The sequence below is a fragment of the Paroedura picta genome, chromosome 3, assembly GCF_049243985.1.
Source record: "Paroedura picta isolate Pp20150507F chromosome 3, Ppicta_v3.0, whole genome shotgun sequence".
NCBI classification, from domain to species: Eukaryota; Metazoa; Chordata; class Lepidosauria; order Squamata; family Gekkonidae; genus Paroedura; species Paroedura picta.
This window is the reverse complement of record NC_135371.1, coordinates 10,874,009-10,893,656: the sequence shown is the minus strand read 5'-3', so window position 1 is coordinate 10,893,656 and position 19,648 is coordinate 10,874,009. Positions and strand designations below refer to the sequence as shown.

Below are 19,648 nucleotides of genomic sequence, written 5' to 3'. Positions count from 1 at the left end.
CAAGATCACTAAGTAAACTTTGTGTTCAAGCAGGAATTCGAACTCAGGTCTACATTCTAATTCAGTATTCCAGCCACTACCCACAACAGGTTCTTCTTCCTGTACCATCATAAAGGCCATCAGAATTTTGACTATTTGAAGGTACAATACTATGAAGAAAATAGCAATTTGTAATGAACCCAGAAGATTCCCACCAGCCATTCAAAGGTGTTTTCTATTGACTACCTTACTATAATGCAGAAAATAGAAAAAAAACTTCATTTGAATTTTTTAAAAACTTCACTTGAATTTTAATGATAGCAGCATGTCATTAAAAAAGAGCCTGAAGAGAAGGGTTTTTTTTTGTCGCCTTTTTCCTACCCAGTCTCAAGGCAGCTTACAATTGCCTTCCCTTCCTCTCCCCACAACAGACACTTATTGAGGGTGAGAGAGCTCTGAGAGAACTTTGATTCACCATTAAGGAATAATTAAGGAAGTCAAAACTACCATATCTGTCAGGAAAATGGCAGATTCTAGGAGATTATCAGGATAATATTCCATGAAGGAGATTTTTCTCTCCCTCGGGCTATTAAAAATATAACCTCTTTGCAGTCGAAGGTCAGTTAAAAGGGGGAGGCGGAAAATAACCCGACCATGCGTTTGCAACATCTTTTGCCAAAACACAAAAAAGAGCTCAGCAGCACCGAAAAGACACCCCGCGCGCCCAACAACCAGACGCGCGAGCGACCTCTGCAAATATCTGATTGGCTAATTTTAAAAAGGGCCGTGTGTTGTCTTCCCCGGCGTTAGCGGTTCCTCTTATCCGGGATATTAGCCGTTCGGTCTGAAACGCGTCCCGGGAGGGCTCGCTGATTGGATGCACGGCCTCTGTCACTCAATACCTTTTGGGAGTGGCCAAACTGTAGGTCTTCGGCTGTCTACGGACTACAATTACCATCAGCTGCTGCCAGCATAATACTGACACGAGCTCATGGTAATTGTAGTCCATAGCCATCTGGAACGCCACAATGGCTTCAGACCAACGAGGCCCGCCGAGTCTCTCTTTGCAGCTGGTTTAATTTATGCCGTTTACGCGCCACCTCGCGCTACTCTGATTGGTCCAATGTAGGCGTGCCTGTTAATTGTTACCTCCGAGGTTCTGCGGAGCGGAGGTATGCTCTGCGCATGCGCTGTGTAGAGCGAGGTCGGTTGATAGAACGTTAGCGACCGTTGGCGGGGCGTTGAGAAGAGTGGGGTGGGCGGCAGTTTGCGGTCTTCAGTAATCCTCACAGGCGCCCTCTGAGGGCGAGGCGGGTCGTGGGGAGCCAATGGGAAGCAAAGGGAGGAAGATTTTGGGGGAGAGGCGATATGGGGAGAAGGGGGACCCAGAATCCCAGTTCATGAAGTTGGGATCTGGGGGAACAGATAATATGACGAGGAGGCAGACGGAGAGGAGTCGAGAGAGTGTCTAGGATGGCCCACTTCGTTTCTTGTCGGGACTTTCCCGGCAAGTAAATGTTGGCCCAAAACTGCGACCTAGGAAGAGATTAAATGTTTCCTCTATCAAGCAGCCCTTAAAAAAAAAAAAAGGGGGGGGGAGCTGCTAGATATAACATTGACTCGTGAGAAACTAGAGTCGCTGGTGAGTGACAGATGAGAAAGTGGGGGGCTGAGTCCTGTGGCACCTTTAAGACCAAGAAAGGACTGGAAGGTATAAAGGTGTTTTCAGAGGGTAGCCTGATAGATCAGGTCTAGTAGGACCTTAGCTTTTAGGGTAGAACAAAGTTTGAGTCCAGGGGCCCCTTTAAGATCAATTAAGTATTATTCAAGAAATAAGCTCCTGTGTGCATGTGCTGTTCTTCAGGTTTTGGGGGCATAACTCTTCTAGCATAACCCTTTGTTGGATACCATATAAAGGGAAAGCTAGATATACACTGCTTGTTTAACAGTAGGGGAGAATTCAAAGAATGAATTAACAGGATGTGGACATTTGCCTAGGTGGGAATTCAAATGGTCCGTTGAAGTGCGCAGCTTTTGCCTGGTGCACAAAATGGGAAGCGTTCTATGGAGCAGCCACAGCCGTTAAAGAAGAAATGTCTTGTCTTGACAAATTGCAGTATGGGAATGGATTCCAGAATGTGATTCCATGAAATGTTGCATAGGTGTTTTCCCCTGTTTCTCAAATGTCCTTTCATGTGGCTGGCTTTACAACCTGAATTCTAATGTACTGTGTATTGACTACCCCCATCTCATTGGTTGTACTGACTGCATAATTTGCCTTGAGTCCAAGTGAGAAAAGTAGACTAGAAATTAGGTAAATAGAATAAATAGGCTGTGGGATTGCTCTGCAATGTAATGTCATTATTTTTACAATGATCTGGGTCTTGTATTTCTAGGCGAGTGTATGATGTTTCTGTATAGTTCTTGAAGCTGAGACTTGGAACCATGGATGGAAGAAAAGATTTAGATAGACAGCTGGACCCTCCTGCCATCTTCAGAGCTCCAAGGCCCAGGGGTAAAAGAGCAATTCGTTATCTTGTTCCCACGTGTAGGGATTTGTTCATGTTTATAGCCTGCCCTGCTAAGAGCTTAAGGGAATGTTGCATAAATAGGAAGATCAATCCTACTTCCCCAGGGCTGTCAGCGTGGGATTCCTCAGCCATGAAGTGCTAGCAAAACTAGGGAAATTGTCAGTTACCTGTATTGCAAATAGTTTTTTCTTTGATTATATTTGAATTTTAGACAATTGCATCTTATTGCATTTTATGGCCCTTTGATCCTGCTGTTTATATATTTGTTGTTTTTAATATATATATGTATGTACATACATACATATTTGCCATTATGGCAACAACAAAGCAATTGCATTAAGATTAATTTGATTTTGCGTCTGTATTTGAAAAGTGCTATCATGGAGTGATATGGGTTTGGTTATTAAACTCCCTAAGGGAGACAAGGCACCTTGTGGAGATTTCAGGCTTACTGATTATGAAAAGATCACAAGGAAACAAAACAATCAAATTGTTTGCTGGGAGGGCAGAGAAGAACATTATTGGCCAGAGGTGGATTGTAATTAAGCGGAACATATATCTTTCGATAGCCTCTCTACTCCCTCTGGTGGTCACAGTGCCAGTTGGTACGTAAGGAAAGAGGTAAGGTGAGGAAGCTGGTATTTGCTTCAAAGGGAACTATATTAACTTTGAAGGCATAAAGTGTTATAGACAGGGTCTCCTAAAACACAAGAAGGGTATGAGTTTAGGCCAACCCTATCTGTTTTTCTTCACTAGCTGCATATGCACAGTTAACATGGGAGCAATGGGTATGGGAGCAAGAACGCTAGTCCATCGTTCCCCGCTGATGTGTGGTGTTAGTGACACAAGCTGTTCTCTGTTTCCCTGGTCACTCTGTCCCCATGATTAGGAATACCGCTTTTTTGAGCCTCCTGATCATGGGGTTGCAGTTTCTATACATTCAGCTTGCATGTTCATAGGCATTGTGCACATTCCAGTGTGGGTGGGTCAGGCACGCTGCCCCTGCTCTTCCTTCAACATGCACTTGCTTGCACTATGCTGTGTAAAAGACTACCGTTGTGTGAGAGCAGATTGTAAAGCAGGGCTGCCAGTTTTTCAACCAGCTTCAATATCTGTGTTTTGATTGATTGTTTGATTAAACTTATTACCCGCTACTCCCAACAGGCTCGCTCATGGCAGGTTACACTAAATCCCACTACATAAAATCCCAATAAAACCTCATTAAAATAGACAACATCAACATGGCAGTAAAATAACCCCGTCCTATAATGGTACGCCCGCTGGAAGGTATTGGTGATGTGTTTTCTAGCTGCCATTCGCTGGCAGTGGCTCCTGGGAATTGTAGTCCATGGACATCTGGAGGGCCGCAGTTTGACTACCCCTGGTCTAGGATCTCCAAATGAAATGCTCACTGTGCTGTGATGACTGACTTTGAGCTGGTCTCTTAAGTTTCGCCAATCTCACAAAGTTGTTATCAGGATAAGGAAGAGGGGACCGTGTATCCTTCCATACTGAACTCCATAGAGAAGGGTGGGATAAAAACCTACAGCAGGCCAGGTTGGCTTTTTTTCCCTACCCACTAGATATTTTAGCTTAAATTGATGCCGTCTCCTAGAATTGGGCATTTTTTTCTCAGATTTACAGATAAATGATGACTTAAACCATCGGTTTCTTCCACCACCCTACGCTGCAGAGTTAGATTAGAAAACATTTGCATAAACACACCTTGGCACTCTATGCTCAGTTGCTGATTTGCTGTACATTAGGTTTTAATATCCCTTAACACAGTTGTTGGCTGCTGTTAATGGCAGCATCGGAATTAATCTTTCTCATTGTAATTTTTAGATTCCAGTTCTTGACTATTTGAATTTGCAGGCTTCATTGAACCGGAATCAACTCATAGTAATGTGGACACCACTCATATGTAACAGCAGCACTCTCTTCTGCCACTTGACATGGTGTAGTTGTGTATCAATTAAGAGTGGCAGTTTCTAATCTGACAAGCTGGGTTTGATTCCCCACTCCTCCACATGCAGCCAGCTGGGTGATCTTGGGTTTGATAGTGCTCTTCTGACCAAACAGTCCTGTCAGAGCTTTCTCAGCCTCACCTACCTCACAGGGTATCTGTTGTGGGGAGAGGTAGGGAAGGGGACTGAATGCTGCTTCTAATTCTGGAAGAGACCACTCAAAGCAGAAGTGATCTTACAGATAAGTGGCTTGTACACTGTCATTTCAGTTCTAGTCTCCTGTACCTCTGTGCCAAACTGCATCTCTTGATTTCTTGATCTCTTGATTGTATCTGTTTCTCCCCTAGGTCCAAAAGGACTAATCCCGCCTTCGCATTTCCAGAGCCGGTCAGCGCCTCCACTAGCAGCTCCTGTTTCAGGGCCTTGGAGTGCTACTGCTTTTCATAATTGGGAAGCAGCTGAACTCAGAAGAGAAAATCAGCAGTTAAAGGATGAGCTTCATAGATGGGCCTCAATGGGAGATGGGGGCAGGGTGCCGGACAAAACCGAAGAAGCTGTTGCCAGAACCAGGTGAAAGGCCTTGCATCTCTTTACTTCTTCCCTGATCCAGTTGACCTTGCATTAGAAAGTGGCATAGAATTTATTTTTAAAAAAACATAGATCCACAGACCTGAACTTCTGATTCTTGGGGAAAAGCTGCCATTTACAAAGATCAGTGTAGCTAAGGAGACCTGGTCTGTCTTTCAATCTCAGTGGTCCTCTGCATTTCTAATGTAAGAATTTCCCAGCCCAGAGTTGGCGTCTCTTTTTTGATATACGTTGCTGGTCGATACCCTGCATATGGTGACGTTTTGACTGAACTCGGCTTCACTGATGTGTGGTTCTTCGGTCCTTGGTCCTTGGAGGGGGAGCCACGCTGGAATCCATTCCCTGTAGTCTCAATTAGTTGGTTCTAGAAAGGTGCCCCCGGGGGAGGAAGACGAAGAACTTTGTGACATGCTTTTCTTCCCTTCTTCATAGGTCCTTGGACAGAGAAGCTGAGCCCTCAAATACACGTCACACGTTGGCCATGTCCCAGCAGGCGGAGATCATTTCTCACCAGCTTCATGAGATCCAGAGGCTAGAGACTGAGCTTGCCTCCCTGCGAGTTGCCTCAGCCCAGCATGAAGCAACAGCAGCCAGTAGAGAAAATACCCTATCCCACCTCCAGGGAGAGCTGACAGAGCTCAGAAGGCAAAGCCAGGTGGAGTCCACTGCCTTGAAGGCAGAGCTGGAGGAAGTCAGAGGGAGCAGCAAACTGATGCTTGAGGCCCTGAAGGACGAACTAAAGCATCTGAGGAGCCAGGCTGGCTTGGAGGCAGATGGCTTGAGAGAAGAACTCAAGTCAGCCAAGAAAAGATACATTCATGACATTGAATTGGCACGAGAAGAGTTGCAGGGGGTGCTCAAAGAGGCAGACGCTGAGCGGAAAAGGCAGGAGGAAAGAGCCCAGGAGTGTCTACAGATTGTGCTCAGGGAGCACCAGGATGAGGTAAGTGCTGAAAGAAGAGCATTCTGGGAGATGAGTTTCTTCAGGAAGGTGTCAAATGAAAACATTAGGGGAACTGGGAAGGCTGAGTGTCAAGCTTTTACAGTCTCTTCCTTCTCACAGCTGTCTAGACTCTCTGAAGTTCACCAAGTTGAAGTTTCTTCCTTGAAGCATCAAGCACAAACACTCCAGAAGGATCTGGAAGCACAGCAGAAGGAAGCTGCCCAACTACGAGAGGAAAGGGATGTTGTCCAGAGTCAACTCAGGTACGATCCATTCTTCTAGACTTCTTCCCCGCCCTCCACCCAGGGCACTCTCAGGGTTTCTCCCCAGATTGCTCCAAAGAGAGCCTCATGTTTCTCTCCTCCAGTGTGGCCAAGGCAGAGCTAACTTCCCAGAATGCTTTGCTGATGCAGCTGAAGACCTATGTTGGGGAGCAGGAATTAAGGAAGCCCAGTCTGGAACGGGAGCAGCTGATTGGTAGAGTGCAGGTGAGGTCCCAGAAAGGAGGCCTGAGCACTCCAGATGGTAGAGGTTCTCTTCAGTGATACCCTTTCTCTCCTGCCACAGCAACTGGAAGAGGAAAAGGGGGCCCTGAAAACAACAGCTGAGCTCCTCCAGATTCGTCTGGCTTCGCTCAGTGATATCCTGACTCTACAGGAGGCAGAGCTGGCCAGGAAGGTAACAATATCTGAGCACACTGGAGGGTGCAATTTCCATACAAATTTGTGGGCAGAGGTTAATGTGATTGGTCACAAAGGATAGATTAAAATCCTGTAAAAATAATTGCCTTTGGGTCAAACTACATGGTAAGTCTGTGACTAGAAAAATGTTTTTGGCCTTGAAAAGTGTGGTGGAAATAAGGATAGGTGATGGAGAAAAAGAGGGCGTCATTAATCCCACTCACTCTGGTCCTTAGTCAGTTGCCCTATTTTAAGTGCCAGTGGAGGAAACAAGTACAAAATAGGTATGCGTCATTTTTTTTCTGTATCAGGGAACAGGGGGAAAACTTGGGGAAGAATCGGCTCTCATAGTACCCTGGAGTCCTGACTTCCTATCCTTCTCTTTTTCTATAACATACCTGCATTCAATGCTTAAACAATGTTTAAGCTTCAGTTTAATGTTTTTAGGAGAGCTAGGAATCCTGCCCTGTCCTGGATGGCCCAGGCTAGCTCAGTTTCATCATTATCTCAGAAGCTGAGCAAGTGCCGTGGCACTCGCTGTGCCGGGAGTGATCAGCCGCTTTGGTGGCCAAAACGCTCAAGCCTAGGGGAGAGGGAGGCCCAGGGACTGGGGGGGGGGGGAGAAGGAGAGCAGTGCTCGCCAGCGGGCACAAACGCGCAGGCGTGGCAGCCCGCTGCTGAGCGCTGTGTGGAGAGTACCGCTCCCCCCCCCCCCAGTCCCTGGCCTGAAAAAGGTTGGGGAGCACTGCCCTATGGGATTGCCATCAGTTGACTGAAACTTGGTGGGGAAAAAACATGAGGAAAGGGCATCACAATACAGGTGTTGTGTCCTTGAACCCTCTCAGGTCCCTCTCAAGGATCCTCTTCAACCTGAGTCTTCTCTGAAACTTCAGTGCTTGTTGAGCCGGTGGCGGGAGAAAGTCTTTTCTCTCATGGTGCAGCTGAAATCTCAGGAGATTTGCCACATGGACGCCACTAGACTGCTACAGAGTAAGGTATGTGCTCTCGGATAGAAGGCTGAGTCATGAAGGAAGAGTGAGCAAGTTAGGAACAAGGGGTCCTGGGTTGTACAAGAGGGGGGCTGACACAGCTCATGGGAAATCTGGAAATCCCCACTGGGAAGGGTCCCATGGCCTAATGTGCAAGGGAGACTGGAAATTAGCCTTTCCCTTCCCTACCTACAGGTAGAAGAGCTTAAGGAAGAAGTAGAATGCAAAGACCAGAAGGTGACGCTGTTGCTTCACAGCCTTGAGGACAAGACAGCAGAAGCTGATATGGAAAGAGTGAGAAACAAGGTAACATTCTCAAGCTTCTGGCAGTGTGGCCATTCAGGGAGCTAGACTAAGCCTTGGAGGATGGGGCTGGAGAGTGTGCCCCCCCCCCACTGCACATACAGAAATACTCTTGTATAAATGCAATACTAGACTGCTTTAAATGGGATTTTGCTGCGGAATAAAGTCTTTCTCTTATATGATCTTTGGCTCCAGACTCAGACTACTGGAGAGTGTATTTGGGATCTGTCTCGTTCAGGGGGTGATGTGGCTGACCATTCCATTCGCCTTTCTTACAGACTCTTCATTCAGAACTGTTACACTCTAAAGAACTAGGACAAAAACTCCATCAGAGGGCAGAAGCTGGTAAAACTGCCCTTCGGGGACTGGCAGAGCTGGTCTGCAGGTAACAAGAACAAAATCAAAAGGGTGGGGCCCACAGTCCCCTCGACATTCCATTAATCATCATTATATGGGTCATGTTGATGTTGATTATTATCTTCTGGTGCCTGGAACAGTTTCCACTTTTCTTCTTTTTAAGCTCCTCCTTGAGACTGACTCCTTCAGAAGAGCCAGCTTCATATAGTGGTTAGAGCAAGTGGACTAGGTTCAGGGAAACTCAGGTTCAAATCATCACTCTGTCCAGAAGATGTGAGTTTAGGCTATTCCAACACACTTAGCCTAACCTGCTGTCATGGAGTCCAAAACTGAACCCCATGGATTCCTAGGTCTAGGGCAGGGGTAGTCAACCTGTGGGCCTCCAGATGTCCATGGACTACAAGTCCCATGAGCCCATGGGAATTGTAGTCCATGGACATCTGGAGGACCACACACACACAAAAAATAGTCCTTTGTAAAAAAAATGTGAAGTTGATTAAATGTTTTAAAAATAGTTTTGTTGCTAGGCAACACGACACTCTAAAATCTTGCAGAATAAGAAAACAAGAAAAGCTGTTCGATACCTTGCATTAGATTGGATGACACAATCTTAAGAATCCCCAAAAGTCAAAGGATGTGGCTTAAACAGGCCGTCCATTGCAATGCAAACATACCATGGTCCAGGCCTCAGTCCACCAAAATCACCAAATTTACCCGCCTTCTCTCAGGTTCTTAGTTCAATTATAGTATTGGGTCATCTGGCACCAGGTGATGGTTATGATCCAATCATGATCTTGCTGGAACCTTCTAGAAAATTGCCTCATCACTCCTACTCCCCCCCCCCCCATCCTGTGGGCCATAGATTCCCCAAAATAGGTAAGCATCACATTCCTAACTCTAGCCTTGAACATGTTAGGGGCTATGTAGGCAGAGAGGCCCAATTAATAACACCTGCAAGGTGGAATAAAACCACTAGTGTTGGGAGGAATCAGGGGTGTATCACAGGGTTGCTGTGAATATAAAGATTCAGGTTCAGATCCTCACTCCATCACAGAAGCTTCCTTGGTGTGACTTTGGATCAGTCACACAGCCTAACCTACCTCACAGGGTTATTGTAAATATAAAGAAAACGATGTAGGCTGCTTTGGGTCCCCATTGGGGAAAATGATGAGACACGTGAAGTACATTTTTCCTCACAAATCACTGTAACTATTTAGCACTGCCGTCCAGTTTTTGCTTCTTTTCTTGGTAGTGTTTGTCAGTCGCCTCAGCTGCCTCAGAATAGAACTGTCCTTTGTGCCTGAATTCAGTCCCAAGCAAAATTGATGGTGTTAATTTGATTTCATAGCAGGGTTTTATAATTCAAGTGGCTGGAAGGTCAGATTCTATACCATGAAGGTATTCCTATGGGTTTCATCAATAGTGTAGTGGTTAAGAGTGGCAGTTTCTAATCTGGTGAACTGAGCTTGATTTCCTGCTCCTCCACATGCAGCCAGCTGGGTGACCTTGGGCTAGACACAGCCCTGTTAGAGCTGTTCTCACAGAGCAGTCCTGTCAGATCTCTCTCAGCCCCACCTACCTCACAGGGTGTCTGTTGTGGGGAGAGGAAGGGAAGGTAAGTCGCTTTGAGACTCCTATAGGCCATGAAAAGAGGTGTATAAAAACCAACTCTTCTTCTAAGTTGTCAGTTTAGATCCACTGCCAGTGTTTTGCTTCTTGAACTATATTCCAGGCAGTGGAATTCCGGCAGGACGGAAGAGAAGCCTCAAAAGAAGATTCATTTCCAAAATTCCACTATCTGGTGTCAGTCTTTCTCACAGTATGAAGCAGGCAGACTAAAAGTGTTGCCACAACGCTTGTGAGGTGATTTCTAAATGTCAACCTAGGGGCCATTTTGGCCTGCTATTTGTGTCTTTTTGACCCTGAAAATGAAACTATGTCCAAGAGATTTGCAGGGGAGGAGGGGAACCTTGTAAGGCTCTGGTGCCTAATGTTTGAAATCCCTGTTTATTTTAGACTTCACGTTCCCTATATTTTTTAATGTAGCCTTTCTCTGGATTGTCCCTTCACAGGCTACACCAACAGCTGATGGACCAGGAGGAGGCCTGGAAAGCAGCTTTGTCACGCCTGCTGGGACTGGGAAACAGAATCTCCTTTGCAGCCAAGAGAGTTGACACCATCCAAGGTGATGGAGTGCGATTATGCACTCCACAGTGCCGCCCTAAGCAGTGTTATAGTCTTCTAATTCTATTGGTCATCAGTGAGCTTAGAACAGTGGAACTTTGCTTAGGATGGCATTGTTAAGCTGGCATTTCTGCACCTAAGACAACAGTTTTATCTGGCCTTTCTTATCCTAATCCAGATGCAGTTTCTTCCATGTCTTACTGGTTAAAATAATTTCTTAAACATTGGCTCTTAGTACAATATCTTGGTCTCTGGGTGTGAATGTATGCAACCATTGCCTGCTGAAGGTTGTAAAGTCCAGGGACTCTAGCTTTCTTTTATTTTGATTACTAGGGAGAAAGCCTGCTGCAGCCCTAAATTCAGCGGGTGCTAGCGGGACAAAGGTGGAGTGGGGAGGCAGCTCTGGCAAGGCGTGGAGCAGCTGATCTTACCCACCTCCCCCTCCCAAGGGGGAGGGGCGAGCACATGTCGCCTTTGGGGCTGGTGGGGCTGGGGCTAGCTGCCGCTGCTGCCACCTAATCCCCAACCTGTGAGGCAGTGCAGCAACAGTGGTGACCTCCTCCCTGCCGCAGCCAGAAACTCCTTGCAGGTCCAGCCAGTGCTGCGGCCTCCCCCAAACCACCGCCACTGTAGGCTGTGCGATGCTCTCAGCGCTGCCGCTACCTCCTCTCGGCGGTGTCCGGGATGCCTCCTCAGCACCGCTACCGGCCAGGTAGAGTGGTGGGGTGCCGCAGGTGCAGCAGCCACGGTAGGGAGGCTTGTGTAGGGCGATGGTGGTTGGAGAGGCTTGCGGCCAGGTAAGGAGGGTGGTTCCCAATTAGGGCACGGCCATGAAGCGGGTTTGTCCAGGTGGAAACTGATGACGGACACTCTTAGGATCCTGGACACACTCCACCCACCGACCCATTACCCAATTATTATAGGGCCACAATGGTTAGGATTATTTTTTATTACATGTAGAATATAACAGCCACACTACAAATTTAGACGTTTCAGGCAACTTAGTCCACTTTGCATCCCCAATGCATTGTGTTTGACAACAGTTTAAAACAAGCACCTTTTCATGACCACTAGGCACATCTTGATCAACATCAAAATGTTTTCTTTAGCATACCAGACATTCTTCAGACAAACTCCACCTCTTGGGGGACATAACTTTATCTCAGACTAGATTTCCAGGAAAAAAACTGGCTGTGTTTACTCTTAAGCATGGCTGAGCAGTTGTCAACACTTGTGTCCTTTAACCTAGAGGGAACATCTTTGTGTATAGTCAATTTCTAAAGTGAGTTGTTTCTGTGTTAAGAACGTAGTTACATTCTTGCCACTAAGTAACTGAAAAATCTCTCTTGTAGGACTTGTATGCAGGAAAATAGCATTAGCTAAGCTTCAGCAAGAGGAGAAACCTGGCCCTACTAGATTGGACCAGGATGGGTAAGTTTGAAACCCTCACCTCAGAGTAGGATGAAAGGTGGCACAGTTGAGAAGCTGTGACTGATACTTTCTTCTTAAGGGGCTAACTGCCTTGCATATAATGGATACATCTTCACAATGACAAAGGGAAGTCTGGATTATGGGGATTGCCATTTTACATGAAAGAATTGAGATTGAAAGACAGCCAACTGCCTGAGGTCATCCAGTGGTTGAGCATCAGCTTGGCATACTGAAGGCCCCAGGTTCAATCCCAGGTATCTCCAGTTAAAGGATATGGCATCAGGTAATATGAAAGGCCTCTGTGCCTGTGACCCCTGAGAGCCACTGCCAGTCTGAGTAGACAATACTGACTGATGGACCAAGGTTGCACTTCGGTATAAGACAGCTTCAAGGAGCCAGGCCCTTCCTGTGGATCACCCCAGCTGCGGCGGGCGTTGCCCGGCCCTCCCCCGCCGCGGGGACGGGGCGGGCCTGCGTTCCACCTCAGCCGACGCCTAGCAGCTGACTTAGAACTGGCGCGGACCAGGGGAATCCGACCAGGGGAATCCGACTGGCCTTTATGGCTAAAAGGGCATTTGATCTAGAGTCCAAATGCAATACTTGATTCTTTTGGCACCAATGGCTTCAGGTAAGATTTTTCTTCAAACAGGTTTTAGTGTTTAATGGGTTAGACCACAGAGAGTTGAGGATTAAAGTCCCCGGTTTCTTGAGGAAAGCAGCATCCCTGGGATTTGGGATTACTGAGCAAATTCTTGTCATCATGACAGGCCTGCCGCTGTCTGGAAACTGTACCACCAGAAGAGTGTTTATAGAGTTCTTGTGGGATTTCTGACCTCTTGTGGGGGGGATTTTTCCTCAGGCTTCATCCACCTTACGAAGACCTGCAGGCTGAGTTGCAGATGCTGCACGAGGAACGGGACCGACTCTCAGTGGAGCTCAAACGGGGGGCACAACTTATAGAGAAGCAGGTGGCTGAAGTGCGAGACAAAGGTAACTAGCCCAGGTCTTGTTACTGCAGAGATAAACTCATGCCCAGCACAAATGACTTCAGGCTACAAGAGGGGAAAATGACATAACTAAATATTATTTTGTGTGGAGTAAAAAGAATCTACACTTAGAAGAAGACTCACTTTGGCTTCTGTTCTTCCCAGAAGAAAAGTGAATAGAAAGTATTTAAATATCGTGGACTTCTTACATGCTTGTTTTCTCTGTCCAGAGGAACATTCAGTTGTGTGAGTTCTCTCTTGTGGCCTGTAGTAGTACAGCCCAGATTCAGACTATTTAGTGAGACTGTCTCTAGGCCTCCTCTTCCTATGTCAGAGTCTTCAGTGCTTTGGGAGCCCAGGACAATTGTTTGGTAGCAGGAGGAGGAGAGGTATCCTTGTCAAGCCTTGTTTCTGTATCTTTATTGGTCCCTCTCCATTCTACAGCGGAGTCTGATCTCAAGGAAATGAGGGAGACGGCACAGTGTCTGCAGGGGGTTCTAGAGGAGAAGTTGGCAACGGAGCAGGCCCTGAGGCAGAAGCTGGAGGCCACAGAGAGGCAGCTGGAAGAAGTGCGTGCAGACCTGCGGGAGGCTGAGGAAACTGCAGAGAGCACAAGACAGGAGCTGGGGCAGTTACGAGAAGAATACGAGAGAGGTGTGCATAATTTGTCATTGAAAATGGTGGGACGGAGAGCATGCTCAGTTCTTCTTTCCGGTTAGAGAAGATCGAACTTCAGGGTTAGAAGAGAAAATAAGTGTTTAAACACTGGTTCATTGTTTCCCCACAGGGCTGCAATGGGGAAAAAGTTGCACCTTAAAGACCAACAACATTTCCCATGGTACAAGCTTTTGTGAGACAGAGCTGACTTTCACAAATACAAAAGGGGGCAGTGTGCAACATGGCATAAATTAAATTACATCCAAGCCAAAAAAACATACAATTGTGATAGAAGTCAGTAACTTTTAAAATTGATTTTACATTAAGATCAAAACCCACTAGCCCCTTAATGATGAGGGGGGAGGCCCCAATACGATGGCATTGTTGCTGGCCCCAACCATAAGCTTGGGGGAAGAGCTCTGTTTGAAGGCCTTGCGGACCTGCTCAAGTTTGGGCAGGGCCCTGATCACACTGTGGAAAGTTCATTCCCACAAGCAGGAGCTGAGAAGGCTCTGGTTGAGGCCAAGTGTATTGCTTTAGGGCCAGGGACCACTAGCCAGTTTGCAGTGGCGCTAACAGAAGTGCTCTCCGAGGGATATAATCACTTAGGGAACTAAAATAATACCAGGACCTTGAACCAGATCCAAAATTCAATTGGGAGCCAGTGCAGCTGCTGAAGGACCAGTCGAATATGGGCCCTTCAGGGTGTTCGAGTGAGAACCTACGCGACTGCATTTTGGACCAATTGCCATTTCTAGAGCAAGGACAAGGGAAGGCCTGGACAAAGCAAGTTATGGTAATTAAATCTGGAGGTGACTGTTGCATGGATCACTGTGGCTAGGTGCTCTGGAGCCAGACAGGATGCTAGTACCTTAGCTTAGTGAAGATAAGAAAAATGCCAGCTGTGCCACTGTCATAACTTGAGCCCCCATTGATAGGTATCAAGGATTACGCCCAAATTCCTAACTGTCTGTTATTATCCTAACCAAACAAGGGATGGTATGCAGTGAAGCAAGACAAACCTGGATGGATACTAGTTGTCACTTAATGCAAGGACATGTACACAGGATACATTCTGTGTATCCATAAAGACTTTTGTGTGGGGAGCTGCTTCAGTTTACACCTGTGCCCTTCAGAGATGCCAGGGTACATTTGTGCTGCTTGCAAGGGACTGGATTTGGTACCTCTTTTGTTTACACTACGGATGCAACTGTTCTGTGCTTTATGTCCTGGGTGTCAGGGACAGCTCTGCAGACTCCGGCAAAGGAGATTTCCTAAGTATATAGTGGGTCACTTTTGACACGGTGGGACACAAATCATGCCAACCTGATGTCTGCGGAGCTAGGACGGAATATAAATTTAATTATACATTTAAAAAAAATCATAACTGAAATGTAGCTGTGTTTTAAAAGATACGGGTAGATGCAATGATAAGATGAGCAAAATCCACCAAGAGTAGAACACACTAGAAATAGCATCCTTGAGGACCTGGAAAATTAGAGGTGAAGAAAGAGAAGTTGCCTACCCAGGGTTGGGACATTTCTGGGGATTTGGGGGGTGGAGCCTGAGAAGGGTGGGGTTCAGGGAGGGGAGGAACCTCACCAGGGTATCATGTCACAGAATTCATCAGCCGGAGGACGTGATCTTGGTTGTTTGGAGATGAATTGTAATAGCGGGAGCTCCTTTGGTGAACAAGATGGAAGAATATGTGTGCATGTGCACTCACACATGTGTGTAGGAGGGGGAACATTTTTTCCTTAACAAGAACTAGAACCCCTTCTCTCAGCCCTGCAGGAAAAGGTGACAGAAGTGGAAACGCAGCTGCACGGGGATCTGTCAGAAATGGAAAAAAAGCTCAACGAAGCACGGCGGGAGCATACAAAGGCAGGTAAGCAGCAGAAAGATGATCTGAGAGAGTTGTTGGTTACCCAGGGCAAAAAGATCACATGGAGCCCCACTGTGGTTAAAATGTAATAAGTAATAAATTAATGACCCAAGACCTTCTGTTTGGAGCATTCTGCTCCTTACCACCTAATGCTGGAGCTGCCTCTGGGGGAAGTGGCTCTGTGGTGAGACACATGATTTATAGACAGAAGATCTCCAGCTGAAATCTATCATTTCTAGTTGAAAGATCTCAGTTGGCCTCAACCATAGAAGAGCTCTATCTCGCAAGCCCTGTGGAACTTGGAAAGTTCATCAGGGCCCTGATGTTCCTGGGGAACTTATTCCATCAAGTAGGAGCCTGGTCTAAAGGTAAAGGTATCCCCTGTGCAAGCACCGAGTCATGTTTGACCCTTGGGGTGACACCCTCCAGCATTTTCATGGCAGACTCAATACGGGATGGTTTGCCAGTGCCTTCCCCATATATATAGAAATATATTTCTTTGTGGTCAGGAATCCTTGGTTGGTATTACCTGACCACAGTTCTCCGGGGAATGTATTCAGAAGGACGTTCCCTCAGATGCACAGGGTCCAAACCTGCTAAGGTTTTAAAGATTATTACTAAAACCTTGAACCAGATCTGGAATTTGACTGGAAGCCAATGCAGCTGCCACATAACTGGTCTTATGTGGGATTTCTGTGGTGTGTATGTAAGAACCCGGGCCGCTGCCTTTTGCACCAACTGTAATTTCTGGACAAGGGTAAAGGGTAGGCCTGTGTAGAGTGAGTTACAGAAATCAAGTCTGGAGGTGACCATTGAGTGGATCACAGTGGCCAGGTGTTCCAGGGCCAGGTAGGGCACTAGTAGCTTTGCTTGGTGTAGGTGGAAAAATGCCAGCTGTGCTATCTTTGTGACCTGAGCCTCCATTGTTAAGGAGCCATCAAAGATCTCTTCCAGCTTTCTGGCCAATGATGCCACTGTAAGTTGCACCTCCTCCAGCCTGGGAAGGCATGTTTCCTCATCTTCCTCCCCAGCCAGAGGACCCCTATCTTCCAAGGGTTCCGTTTAAGGCGTTTTGCTTGAGCCATGTTCTTTCTCTACAACATACACAGAAATTAATCATACGCTAATGCCATATATATATAAATCTTCGTAGTATGCGTTTTGAGAAGCTAAAGCCTTGTCTCGAAAAGCATTTTTTATTTCCACCACCCACCCCAATTTCTAGATTTCCTATTGGAGAATTTAAAAATATATATATCCTTGAGGAGACAGAAAAAACAGATCCTCTGCCTGATTTTCACATCTGGTAGGAGAGCTGGGCTGGACTTCTCACTGGGACTTTGAAGAATAGCTGCCAGTTGGCATAATCTGTTCTCAGCTAGAGGGACCAAGAGTCTTAAGTTCAGATGGCAGCTTCCATCTTAGTGCAGGACAACAAAAGTCTTGGCGTAGTGGTTAAGAGCAGCAGCTTCTAATCTGGCAAGCTGGGTTTGATTCTGTACTCCTCCACATGCAGCCAGCTGGGTGACCTTGGGCTTACCACAGCACTGATAAAGCTGATTAGCAGTAATATCAAGGCTCTCTCAGCATCACCTACTTGACAGGGTGTCTGTTGCAAGGAGAGGAAAAGGAAGGCGATTGTAAGCCACTTTGAGACTCCTGGTAGAGAAAAACGGCATATAAAAACCACCTCTTCTCTGTTCCCAGTTCTGCTCTCTTTCCTGCTACAATTCACCTACCATTCTGCCACCTCTCTCTGCCACTGCAGTGGTCACCCTACGCCAGGCTGAGCGACAGGCAGCAAGGGACAAAGCCCATAGCGAGGAGCTGGCCAAGCTGCAGGAAGCCGCCACCCAACAGGAGATGGCACGCCTTGAAGCACGTCTGCAGGAGCTTGAGAGGGACAAGAACCTGCTGATGGTACGGTGATAGCGTGGGGAGGGAGGTATGGCTGCCCCTTTGGAAACTGTTTGGGTTAAGGGCTGTCTCCTTCCTTGCACAGGCAACATTACGACAGGAAGGGATGTTGGCACAGTATCGGCAGAATCGACTGAAGGCAGTCCAAGCCTCGGCTGAATTGATTGAAAAGGGAACAACTCGAACACCGTCTAAAGGTATAGTGTCACTGGCTTGTCATAGCATGTTTCTTTTCCTGTCTCCCATACCTGGCAGTTATGCTGTCTTTCCATTACCTTGTAGTCCTGCATATTCTGACCTTCCCAGATTCTTAGGTGTTTCCCATTTCCCTTCATGCCCCAAACAGCCTCCATAGTGAGAACCTTCTCTTACCTCTAGCATCTGAGAGCCAGCTTGGTGTAGTGGTTAGGAGCACAGACTTCTAATCTGGCGAGCTGGTTGATTCCACGCTGCCCCACGTGCAATCAGCTGGGTGACCTTGGGCTCACCACAGTACTGATAAAACTGTTCTGGCCGAGTAGTAATGTCAGGGCTCTCTCAGCCTCATCTCCCTCACAGGGTGTCTGTTGTGGGGAGAAGAAAGGGAAGGCGATTGTAAACCACTTTGAGACTCCTTTGGATACAGAAAAGTGGCATATAAGAACCAACTCTTCTTCTTCTTCTTCCTTTGGTCTTTCTCACTCCAGACCCTTCACCAGTTTCTCTTGCTTTCACAGAGTCTCTCTCTGCTGTGCTGAGTGATCTGCAGGCCCTGAGTACAGCCATCTTGGATGAAGAGAAGGCTGAGGAAAAGTCTGATGACGATGGAGGCACCAGTGCAGACACCTGAGAGTGCTTACTAAAGGAGTATTTGAGGGGGTGAGAGGGAGAGGAGAGTAATAGATGTCAATGTGAATAGAAGACCGATATTTTGAAATAAATATTATTTTGGTAGTCCCATGGCCTTTTTCTCTTGAGGGGGGGAGAAGAACACTCTGATACAATTGGATTCTTCTTCCCACAATCACTGGAGGCAGGAAATTGATTGCGCTTTCCATCTCTGGGGGGAGGAGGAGCCCACCCTCAATCATTTCCCCACCTCTGCCTGAGAGAGCACTGGATTTAGAGAGATTTCAGAGCCACAAGTCAATACCAACAATTCTATCCAAACCTGCCCTGATCTTGTCAGATCTCAGAAGCTAAGATGGGTGACCTCCAAGGAACAACAAGGTCATGATGTGGAGGTAGGAAATGGAGCCTGGAGGTTCAAAGAGTCTAAACTGACTCTACTTTGCTTCCAAAATCTGGCAAGATGCAGCTACCCAGGTTAGATTATTGTAATTAGGGAAGCGTTCTTAAAACTCCAAAATCTACGCCTGTTCAAATAGGGTTACTTGCCAGTGTTTAAAGCTAGAAACTTGGATTTAACAGCATGACCAAGATAGGATTCTGTGAAAAAAGGCTGGTGGTGCAGGATTTGTTTTTAGATCCTGATCGTATTTGTTTACTCAAAAGTAAGCTGTACTGTGCAGCTCTTTTGGAGGAAAGGTTATTCTGAAGTAAATATACACAGGGCTATGAACCACCAGGTAGGTGTCTGGAGGTCTCCTGAAATTAGATTTGCTCTCCAGTTAGGTAAAAGAAATCAGCTTTCCAGTCCCTGCAAGCTAATTCCCCATGTTAATCCGAACGTACGTCCAGGTGCTTGGTGTGTGTGTTTAGTAACCACAAGGATCATTTCCCCTGAAGGAATTAGCTGCTTTGGAGGATGGATTCTAGCATTGTATACTGCTGAGGTTCCTTTCCAGCCTAAACTTTGCCCTCACCAGTTCTGCCTCCCCCAAATCTCCAGTACTTTCCCAACTCCAAGTTGGCAACCTTAGTTTGCAGTTTAAAAAAATCAACAAAACTGTTCTCCTAAGACTGCAGACCTTTTTCGTGGGTTGTTGCACTCAATCAGTTTGAACATATCTGCAGATTTTAGGCATGAGCGATCGCACAAAGGGGCTCCGCCCGCCAAATCGGAACAACAGGTAGAATCGGACTGCTCCATACAGCGCAGCTCTCGCGCATGCGCCACAGGTACCGCGGCCCACCCAACATCCCTCGCTCCATAGAATGCGCTCCGCAATGGGGACCCGCCCACCCCGGCTGTCAGACACCCACCAATCAGTAGCTTTCCGCACTAAGCCCTACCTCTCCAGCGCGCGCTCATACTTCCGAACCGCCCCTTCCCATTTCAACCAATCAGCGAGGGGGAAGGAGCACTGTC

At 46.9% G+C, this 19,648-nt stretch overlaps 1 protein-coding gene and 1 long non-coding RNA gene across 9 annotated transcripts; one reads left to right on the top strand and one right to left on the bottom strand.

The window, feature by feature from the left end:
- The first annotated feature begins 899 nt into the window (after window positions 1-899).
- On the top strand, window positions 900-18,330 carry CCHCR1 (coiled-coil alpha-helical rod protein 1). Of its 8 annotated transcripts, none has more exons than XM_077330859.1 (18): window positions 900-1,151; window positions 2,376-2,494; window positions 4,825-5,047; window positions 5,498-6,008; window positions 6,129-6,271; window positions 6,376-6,496; window positions 6,576-6,686; window positions 7,534-7,683; window positions 7,873-7,983; window positions 8,259-8,365; window positions 10,410-10,522; window positions 11,874-11,952; window positions 12,812-12,942; window positions 13,383-13,592; window positions 15,382-15,483; window positions 17,249-17,400; window positions 17,483-17,594; window positions 18,114-18,330. In XM_077330859.1, the coding sequence occupies exons 2-18, from the start codon at window positions 2,425-2,427 to the stop codon at window positions 18,224-18,226; spliced, it is 2,559 nt and encodes an 852-aa protein (XP_077186974.1). In that variant the 5' UTR covers window positions 900-1,151; window positions 2,376-2,424; the 3' UTR covers window positions 18,227-18,330. The 8 variants fall into 8 exon arrangements, 7 of the variants coding, with proteins under 7 accessions (XP_077186974.1, XP_077186976.1, XP_077186977.1 ...); XM_077330861.1 differs by having other exon boundaries at window positions 900-1,183; XM_077330862.1 differs by lacking the exon at window positions 900-1,151 and adding an exon at window positions 1,211-1,234.
- On the bottom strand, window positions 16,444-19,420 carry LOC143834453 (uncharacterized). Its single transcript, XR_013229786.1, has 3 exons — window positions 19,308-19,420; window positions 17,770-17,960; window positions 16,444-16,574 (listed from the first exon to the last, which is right to left on the bottom strand). It is a non-coding gene; the product is annotated as an uncharacterized LOC143834453 (long non-coding RNA).
- Window positions 19,421-19,648: the final 228 nt, after the last annotated feature.